At 33.6% G+C, this 9,592-nt stretch overlaps 2 protein-coding genes across 2 annotated transcripts; both read right to left on the minus strand.

Moving 5' to 3' along the window:
- Window positions 1–900: 900 nt before the first annotated feature.
- LOC114140521 (killer cell lectin-like receptor subfamily B member 1B allele A) lies at window positions 901–4,779 on the minus strand. Its single transcript, XM_028010493.1, has 3 exons — window positions 4,584–4,779; window positions 2,678–2,790; window positions 901–2,300 (listed from the first exon to the last, which is right to left on the minus strand). Exons 1-3 carry the CDS (start codon window positions 4,635–4,637, stop codon window positions 2,156–2,158), a joined length of 312 nt encoding a protein of 103 aa, XP_027866294.1. The 5' UTR covers window positions 4,638–4,779; the 3' UTR covers window positions 901–2,155.
- Window positions 4,780–6,177: 1,398 nt separating this feature from the next.
- On the minus strand, window positions 6,178–9,357 carry LOC114142129 (C-type lectin domain family 4 member E-like). The gene is made up of 5 exons (XM_028013226.1): window positions 9,052–9,357; window positions 8,651–8,805; window positions 8,335–8,447; window positions 7,267–8,008; window positions 6,178–6,266 (listed from the first exon to the last, which is right to left on the minus strand). Exons 1-4 carry the CDS (start codon window positions 9,281–9,283, stop codon window positions 7,843–7,845), a joined length of 666 nt encoding a protein of 221 aa, XP_027869027.1. The 5' UTR covers window positions 9,284–9,357; the 3' UTR covers window positions 6,178–6,266; window positions 7,267–7,842.
- Window positions 9,358–9,592: the final 235 nt, after the last annotated feature.

The following is a 9,592-nucleotide window of genomic DNA, read 5'->3' on the forward strand; positions in this document are numbered from 1 at the left end:
GAAAACAATAAGAGTAACATTGAGTGAATGAAGCATTTAAAGCATTCAGATCCTTTTCTGTTCTGTGATAGACCTACTACTTTCTTGTTTACATTGACATTGTTTATAATTGACTTGTCATATTCACTGGACATAATTATTAAGACTAAAAATGTTAGTTTTGCTGCTGCAGCTGTGAATAAATAAAAACAGTAACTGTCGAGAATGTTACATAACTCTGTGGAGATATATCTTCTTGAACTGTTGTGCTGTATCATTAACCTTGTTGCAAGGCATAAAATCTGACCTCTATGCCCCCATCTCTTTGCTATCTGCTTCCTGATGAGAGAAGGATAAACAGGGACATGTTCTCTCAGCAAATAACTGCTTACAATGAAAAAACAACTGTTATTGTAAAGTACATCTTTGGTAGATATATAGATTAAAGCAATTTTCTAAAAGGTTTTTGTCAGCAAAAATTAGCCACGAAATATGATCTTTAATTACGTTGGTTGGCAAAAGTATACCTACACCTTAAATTATTTCACATTTTGTCATATAAAAACCTCAACATTTTAAGTATTTATTGGATGGTTCATAAATTTAAAAAAATATTGAATGGAAAGGGAAAAAAGATGGCTTTGATATTATTTCCAGGATTACAAATTGAAAAATCTTTATGGTACTGTTTGCTCACTAGTGTTTCATAGCTGAGAATGACAGGTAAGCTGGATTTGTATTGAAATTAAATTGTGTTACACCCATTAGGTCACTTCTTAATGTTAGTGGTAACACAGCATTTTATCGAGTAGTATAGAATTAAACGGGACATAGTACAAATGTATGCTCTATTGTTCAGTTTATTTGTAAAAAAAAATAAAATAAAATAAAAAAAATCAACATCTTTTAATTTAATTAATTTGCATTCAAAGTGTTTATTATCTCATATATTTCAGTAGGAAAATGTATCAACAGTGTTATGATTACATAAGCAAGAGAAGAGTCGAAACTGTTAATTAAGGTATGTTGCAGTGAAGACTGAAAGAACAGAAGAAAACAGTTTGAGTTTGTGATACAGCCAATTAAAATACAAGCATTGTGTGATATTTATGAAAAAGGTGCAGGGATTTTGCTTTCTCTGTTTGAATCCTAGAAGTATTAAGTAAAACTACACAACAGCACCCTCTAGTGGACAGCAACCAATAACACAATAACTTGACACGTTTCGACTCTGCATTTAAGATTTTCTTTCTGGTGCATATTTTGTGCAGGAATTTGTTTATTAAAAGAGTTTGACAGCCAAAGGTTCATATATTCACGTAATAGTGATAATTGCAGTTGGAATCTATCAAAGACACAAGGTGATTCAAAGTTCTGAACAGACAAATGATTGAACAGTGTTAAAAATGTATTTAAAACAAGATTTAAAAAACAAACAAAAAAAACAGGAACAATTGTTAAATTTAAGCATAGCATTAAAAAAATGATTATAGTCTGATAGTCTGAACTAGTAACAGACACAAGAACCTCTGCAGGACTAGGTTTCCTGGACAGGTGGGTGCTTATTTTAAGAACCAAAAACAATTACTTCTGGGTTCTGTTTGTTTCATTGTTTTTTGTTTCTTTGCCTGACCTTATTTTCAGTCATCTGAGTTATGTCTTCTACAACAGGCTTAGGTTGAAGGCAACCAGATTTGTGTCTATTTTGCATAAAGCTGTAGGACATTTTATTCCATCAACCTTCTCATGTCATGGATACACCGACTCAGTGACTGTAAGTAGCCATTTTTATGTTTCACTAAAATACAAACTGAAATTGAGAATAACCTAATAAATAAAAGTGGCTTGAGAGTAGAATCTTGAGGAACGTCTAATTTAGTCTTTGTTCTAAATGATATCAAAAGAATATTTTGTGTTGAACTTTTCCATATTTTTTAACAAATATTTTTGATTAGACGTGGGCCAGCAATTACCTATTATCAAAACAGCTTATGATTCAGAAAAAAGTATAACAGACAAAAACATTTATAAAAGGTCTACAGTTACTTTCTGCAATGACAAAAAGCATTGTTAAAACAGACATTAAACACCCAATGATTAATGATTATTACTAATGTTAGGGTTGGAATAAGTCTCTACATAAAATAAGTGGAAGATTTCTTGGCAAAATTTTTACTTATGCATGCAAGTAGGACATTTTTTCTGACTTCTTCTCACAGATCCAACCATAGTTTTGGTAGCAAATGCTTGAGTAGTACGCACTTGACTTCATGTACATGCAGCTGTCCTCACTGGTCCCATAGTAAAGAAAATGATTGGGTCTGCAAGCATAAGAGAAGAAAAAACAGTAAAAAATCTTATGCTCAAACATTATCATTCAGTACGTATTAATTATTTGACACATCTGGATTTTCAGATGTGTGGATTAAAAATTGACAAAAATTGACAAAAGTAACATTCTGAGCTGCATGGATGGTTTGTTCAAGACATGCCAAAGTTATGCTTAATACCTCATGAACAATTTCTGTACCCTAACTATTTCTTTAACACCCACCTTTGTTTACAGAAATGGATCATTTTCTAAATTTGCTAATTTAACTCTGAAAAATAAAACCAGTCTAAAATACTTCAGCATAATTTCCAACATTCACTGTCAAAGTAATTTTTAGAGTGACTATCCATCGTAAAGTAGTTTTACCTATAGGTCATGATGCTTCCATCCACCCACACCAGAGCCTGAGAGTAGACATTGTGATTGACTTGCAAGCCGATCCATGTGCTGCTTGTTCCCACAAGACCAGACAAGAAACTCTGTTTGGACAGAAGCACAGCTGAAATGCTCGAATCTAATAAGTTCATTAATGAGTCATATCTGACAGAAATGAGACAGAGATGCTGCATACACTCACTGGCCACTGTATTAGGTACACCGTTTTAATTGCATTTATAAATTGACAAAAATGTTGTATTAGCCAGCACACATGCACACTCTAAAAAGTGTTTTTGGCTGTAGTTCATTTTATGGACTTATTTACATTATTCTCACTTAATTCATTTGGTTATGTGATGACAACTAACTTTTTTGTGTTCAGTTAACTTAAATTCACTTTGACTTTACTTGAAGCAATTGAGTTCAATGCCAGTTTTGCATCCTGTCTGACCAACTCAATATATTATGATCATCCAACTCAATTCATTAAGTTTATCCAACTTAGTTTTTCTAAGTTTTTATAACTTAATTCAGTAAGTATATTTAACATGACAAATTAAGTCATTCTTCCTCAAATTATTAATTATTTTGTAATAAGTTATTCAAATCTCTTTAACTAAATTCTACAGGAAGTCATCTCAAACTTTTAAGTTGTTCCAAAGTAAAAATATTCAAAACATAACATTATAATTAAACATGTAGGTACACATTATCAATCACATTGCACTTTAAATACAGCTAGAATTTTGATGATTTAAAATGTATGTTTTAACATGTTATTTTAGTTTTTCAAAGCTCCTGTAAACTGAAAATAGAAAATAGTCTATCCATCTTAATTTATTAAGTTGATTTAACCTAATAAAATAAGAGGGGGGAGATATGCAGCAAAGGTCACCAGGCTGGAATCCAAACTGCGACTTAGAGTACTTTCTAAAAAGTGTATTTTCTTAGAGTGCACTCTCAAAAGTGTTTTGGAAACAATTTAGTTCAATGCCGCATTCATATAGATCCTGTATCAACTGGGGTGTTGCGGTGGTGCAGGGGTAGAGCACAACTCACACAAGGAGACCTTAGTTCTCAACGCAGCCATCATAAGTTGACCTTTGCTGCGTGTCTTCCCTCTCTGGCATTACCCACTTTCCTGTCTAACTACCCTCAAATAAAGACCACCTGAGCCAAAAAACCCAGGTCAAAAAGAGATCATTGATTAGTTTCTTTTTTCATTTGAAGTAAACTTAGTGATTTGATTAAGACTGACATAAATTTGTAATTTTAAGCACACTTAATGAATGCAGTTAAAAAAAACTTAATAAGTTAATTGGATGAACTTATATAATTGAGTCAGATGATCATAATATGTTAAGTTGGATGAACTTAGTAAATTTAGTTGGGTAGATATAATAAATTGAGTTGGATAGACATAACTTGTGTTGGTTAAACTTAATAAATTAAGTTGGATAAACCTAACTGAATTACTTTTACCAACTGAAGCAGTTCAATTAAGTTGGTTCAACTAGATGCATTTAGGCTTCTAGTCACAATGAAAACATCCATCCATCCATTTTCTGTACACTGTTGTCCCTAGTGGGGTCAGGAGGGGTGCTGGTGCCTATCTCTAGCAAATGTTTTGGGCGAGAGGCGGGGTCACCCTGGACAGGTCGCCAGTCTGTCACAGACAATGAGAACAACTCATTGGAATTTCAACAGAGCATTACAATGTTGTGAAAGGGGTTTTTAAGTCATTTTGAACACCAGAAATAGAAAGATCTACACAATAAAGTGACCAATGAATTTTTTATTCTTGCTGATGGTTTTGAATAATTCGAAACCACTGCAATCTCATAAGTAGGTTTGCTCTGTTTATCTGTTTAGAAAAATAAGAAGATTCTCATACCAGTTCTGTTTCATCATTGACAATCACGAGATCCGCGCCGTTCAACCCACACATGGTCCTAGCATCAAACCAGGTGCTTTGCTCAAAAGAAACCCAGTAGCAGCTCCCCTCCAATGTGTGCCATCCAGGGGAGCACACTGGGGAAGTTACTTGGGAATATATTGGGGGAATTATTGGGGGACATACTAGGGGATCTACTGGGGGGCATATTGGGGGAATTATTGGGGGACATACTGGGGGATCTACTGGGGGGCATATTGGGGGACATACTGGGGGAGCTACTGGGGGGCATATTGGGGGAATTATTGGGGGACATACTGGGGGAGCTACTGGGGGGCATATTGGGGGAGTTAATGGGGGACACACTGGGGAAGACACTGGGGGGCATTCCGGGGTGGATGGCAGGTGGGGCAATGCATCTAGGACACATAGCACAGCATAGGAAATATGAATGAGTAAATCAGAACAAGAATACAAGCTGAAGAACTATTAGGGACAGAAGTCAATTTTAAAATATAGAAAGTTCAAGAAAAGACTCAAAGTGAACAGGTTATTTCTTTTTCTAATTAGGTGAGAAATAACATCACAGCAGCCACACAGAAACACCAGAAAAAGTTCATGTGAAAGTGAACAAGAGTTTGTCCTTTTTTATATATCTGAGCCAGAATCTCAATATTAAAAAAAAAAAAAAAACTTTATTACATTCCTTAAGCAGAGGTGTAAGACTGTTCAGACTTTCATTTTTGGAAAAACAAACAAACAACAATAATAATAATAATAGTAACTAAGAAGCCTGTACCACTTTGTTTTTTTTTTTAAACATGTATGTGTCATTCTGTATGTTAAACTATTACCTGTTATCTGATCTTGTAGCTTTCTGTTTTCCTCCATCAGGCGCTTCATTCTCTCTTCATTCTCTTGAAGTATTTTATTCAGTTTGTTATTGTCGTCCTGTAGTAATTTTTTCTCTTGGAAGAGTTGATTCTTTTCATTTTTGAAATTCTGTTCATTTTCAAGTTGTTTATTTTTCTCTTGAACCAGATTGATTTTTTCTTGCTTCAGTTGATTGTTCTCTTTACTCAGTTTGGCTTTATCTTGCTTCAGTTGGTTTATTTCTTCAACATGGTTTTCCTTTACAGCATGTTCTCTGATGTCATTTTCTGATAGCAAGCTGGCATTGCATTCCGAGACATTAAAGACTTTAGAAAGCCCAACTAGAGGAACAAGGAAACATTCATTGTTTATGGTAAATCAGTGGAAAATATCTGTATTGTTGCTTGTTGGTGGCTACAAACACTAAAGGCCACTTGATCAAATATTAGTGAAATTGTAGCTTGGCAAGGCAATTCTTATTGATTCAGAAACATTGAAGTTGTATGTTTTTGGATCAATAATAATGATAACACTTAGAGTAAAGTGTTATATTTTACTCTAAGAAAAAGAACCACTTAGATAAATATTTAAAAGCTGCCGATTTCTATGACATTCATATTTAATTAAAAGAAAAAGAGAGAATTGCGCCATCCTTCATAAGAACCCTTTTAAAATGTATGTAATGTGGTTGTAAAGCGGGAAATGTGTGCGGATGCTCACCTTGCTGCCAAAAATAAATGTTGAGAGCTGATCGTATGATACAGAACAGAACAAAGCTGACTCCGACAATCTGAAGAATTTTATTACTTCCTGCAAGAAGAAGGAAAATTCAGAACTAACTATGTTCATTCAAGATAAAAATGTTATTTCAGTTTCTTCACTTCTTTCCGTTGTTAGTATTCATAGAACAAATGGCTAGTTGTAGCTCAGCCAGCTAAATATCATTAAGTATAGTGATTTATTGATATTCCAGTGATATTCTCATCAATGTAGATTGAATAAGATGTGATGTCTAACTCTGAGCTGATTAAAAAACTAATTTAAGACACTTTTTGTAACTTGCTCAAGGTTAAGGAGAAGGTTAAGAAAGTGTTTAATAAAGCTTAAAAAATAACAGAATTTTGTATACTTACCAATACATGGAAAATGGAATATAAATCTTGCATATTTCAACATGGTGGTGTATATTCTCAAAAGCAATGGGAGATTAATAATTTTCAGAAAGAGTTCTGAAGGCTTTTTATAGACTCGGGTATTAAACAAGACGAACTCAGCTCACCAAATTTGTATATATTGTATTTTGCTTGGTTAAATGTGTGATATTTGACTGTTGTAGATCCAAGCAAACATCACATGGTTCATACCAACATTTCTGTTTTTGTTAACATCTGAGCTACGGAATGTAATGACAGGCTCAAAAAGCGGAAACAAAGGACAAAAAAAAAATGTAGTTCAGCAGAATGCTAAATGCTAAGAAATATTATTTTTCTCATTTGAATTATTACCAGAAAACCTGTTTTACTGGAAGCATTTTAGAAATGAAGTACATTTGTCAAATACATGATGTCACAAATTCTCACACAAGTCTGCTTGGATTAATGACAGGATTGATAAAACACAATAACAAGCAAATAAAAAAAACTGTTATTGACAACTTTATGATTAATCATCACAAACATATATATATATATATTTCTTGATTTCTTACTTCTTAGATAAAGAGCCACACTTGAAAAGTTTTCTTTTTGTTTTATAAAAGCGACAAGAATGTAAATAATTACAACATACAAAGAAAACAAAATATTCTGACCTCTAGCCTTGACCATCCCTCTGTTGACTGGTACATTCACATAGTTTCTTACTTCCATTCTTACACTCTTACACCCTAGGAAAGGTTCTGTCTTTGACTGCTCTAGCAGTTGAAGTCTCCCTGATATTAGTGTGGGGTTGTAAAAGTCATCATGTCTTATTTGGTGCTGCACAAAAATTGCATTTTTGTCACCAGAAACAGGAAAAGAAAAAAAAAAAGACATGAAAAATATATAGACAGGAAATAACTATCAGTTAACTGACAGGAAATTTACCAAACACCTCAAATGATGACGCATTTGCTCTTGGAAAATCAACCAGTAAGAGTAATTTTTTTTTACCATTTAAATTGTGAATTTTTTATTACAAACCTTAATGGAGGGTATCAGGCAGTTTGTGTCCCAAACGACACAAGGTCAAAAACATAGTAACTGGGGCAATAGAAAAGAAAAAGAAGTTTTTGTAATAATGAGGATTTGGGCTGAGTTTGGTCTGTTCAGCCAACAATAACAGGAAGTAAATACAATGTGTTTAAAATAAAAGTTTGGCAGGGTTGTTTAGAAAGATATCGATTTCTTCACATCTCAAGAAGATCTACAACCATTGGCGTTTCACAGATCCAAAAGAATTTTTCCATACAGCTTCCCATCGACCAAGTCTTCATGCATGGAAGACTCTGATCGATGTAAACACAATGTTGGGAGGAGATAGCCCAAAATTTTGGCTTTGGGGTGTTTGGTCCACTGGAAACAGAGAAAAGACAAATAAGTGGAATGAGTTTTCATAAGAAAACCAATGAATTGACATATTTTAAATGAGTGACTTGATGTGAATTATTGAATGTGTCATGATAAAGGCATTCAGCATTCAAGACATAAACATGGAAGAGTCAATCTGTTAATTTTACTTATTTATTGAGTTTTTTCATTAATCCAAATCTCAAAATCCATCTAACTTGTGTTAGATTTAAATGCATTAAATCTGTCTCATTAAATCAGTCATGTACAGAGTTTTAAAGCACAAAATGGAGAGAAATATTATGGAGGACAGACACAGAGGAAGAGTTTACCCTGATTTCAGCAGTCTTCCATCTACCCCCCTCAGATACCAAATTAAGGTATTCTTCTCTATTTTACCATACAGGCCGATCCAGATTTTTAACACTCCTCCAATAAAAGGTCTCTGTTGGGAAGAATCATAGATGGAAAACCAAGCTATGATGTTTATGTAACGCAGAAATATCAACCATAAATACTGTTCAATTTACTGTGGGAAAATTTTCTTCAAAATGAAGAACTGTATTGTAAAAAACACAAATCGACTGAACAGAGTAAGCAAACAGAATCAGTTTTAACTTCTGCATATTTTAACAGGTAAAGGAGCACCTGTTCTGTCTCATCATTCAGCATCATGAGTTGAGCTCCTTTGCTCTCACAGTTTTGTTTGGCATACATCCAGGTGTTTGCCTCAGCAGAAAGCTGGTAGCAACTCGACATAAACCTCTGCCATCCTGGCGGACACTTTGACTTATTGGCCTCCACTATGAAATCAATGACAAAATTAAGACAAAATAAGGTAATAAAGTGCTTTAACATTTTCAAGCATTAATATGTAGTCAAAGTACAGCATGAAAAACTGTGGGAAACAAATCAAGTAAATGTTTTTTTTTTGTGTAGTTTACAGATAAATATTTTTAAAACAAGTTCTAATTCAAGATGGTAGAAGATGTGTTTATTTAAAAAAATGCATATCTGTTTTAAAAAATGTTCAATAAAGGATCATTCACCTGTACTTATTATTGCCCGAAGTTCTGATATCTGTTTTTCTTTTTCCACTCTTTCATCTTCCAGTTCTTTGTTTTTCCTTTCTAGTAAATCCTTCTCTTCTTGTAATTTCAATTTCTCTTGATACAGATTGCAGTTTTGTTGTTTTAGTTGCTTGTTCTCCTGGAGTAGGTCATTTTTCTCCTTTTCTAGTTCAAGTTTGTCTTGAAGCAGTTCATTTTTATCTTTAGCCATCTCATCTTTTTCTTGTTTTTGTTGACTATACCATTGGAGAAGTCGATTCTTCTCTAGACTCAGTTTGTATTTTTCTTCACTTAGTAGCTTGTTCTCCTGCAGTAGGTCATTTTTCTCCTTTTCTAGTTCAAGTTTGTCTTGAAGCAGTTCATTTTTATCTTTAGCCATCTCATCTTTTTCTTGTTTTAATTGACTATACCATTGGAGAAGTCGATTCTTCTCTAGATTCACTTTGTATTTTTCTTCACTTAGCAGCTTGTTGTCCTGCAGATATTTTTTTGTTTCGTTTTCCAGTTTGTCTTTATTTTG

Source organism: Xiphophorus couchianus, chromosome 3 (assembly GCF_001444195.1).
Source record: "Xiphophorus couchianus chromosome 3, X_couchianus-1.0, whole genome shotgun sequence".
NCBI lineage: Eukaryota > Metazoa > Chordata > Actinopteri > Cyprinodontiformes > Poeciliidae > Xiphophorus > Xiphophorus couchianus.

Coding starts and splice junctions, on each gene's coding strand:
- LOC114142129 (XM_028013226.1), bottom strand. CDS start 9,283: ATGGCTAAAGATAAAAATGAACTGCTTCAAGACAAACTTGAACTAGAA. Junction 8,806..9,051: donor TCGGGCAATAATAAGTACAG/GTGAATGATCCT, acceptor TTGATTTCATAG/TGGAGGCCAATAAGTCAAAG. Junction 8,009..8,334: donor GGAAGACTGCTGAAATCAGG/GTAAACTCTTCC, acceptor CTCTGTTTCCAG/TGGACCAAACACCCCAAAGC.
- LOC114140521 (XM_028010493.1), bottom strand. CDS start 4,637: ATGTGTGGGTTGAACGGCGCGGATCTCGTGATTGTCAATGATGAAACA. Junction 2,791..4,583: donor TCAATGATGAAACAGAACTG/GTATGAGAATCT, acceptor CTGTCCAAACAG/AGTTTCTTGTCTGGTCTTGT. Junction 2,301..2,677: donor GGAAGCATCATGACCTATAG/GTAAAACTACTT, acceptor TTATGCTTGCAG/ACCCAATCATTTTCTTTACT.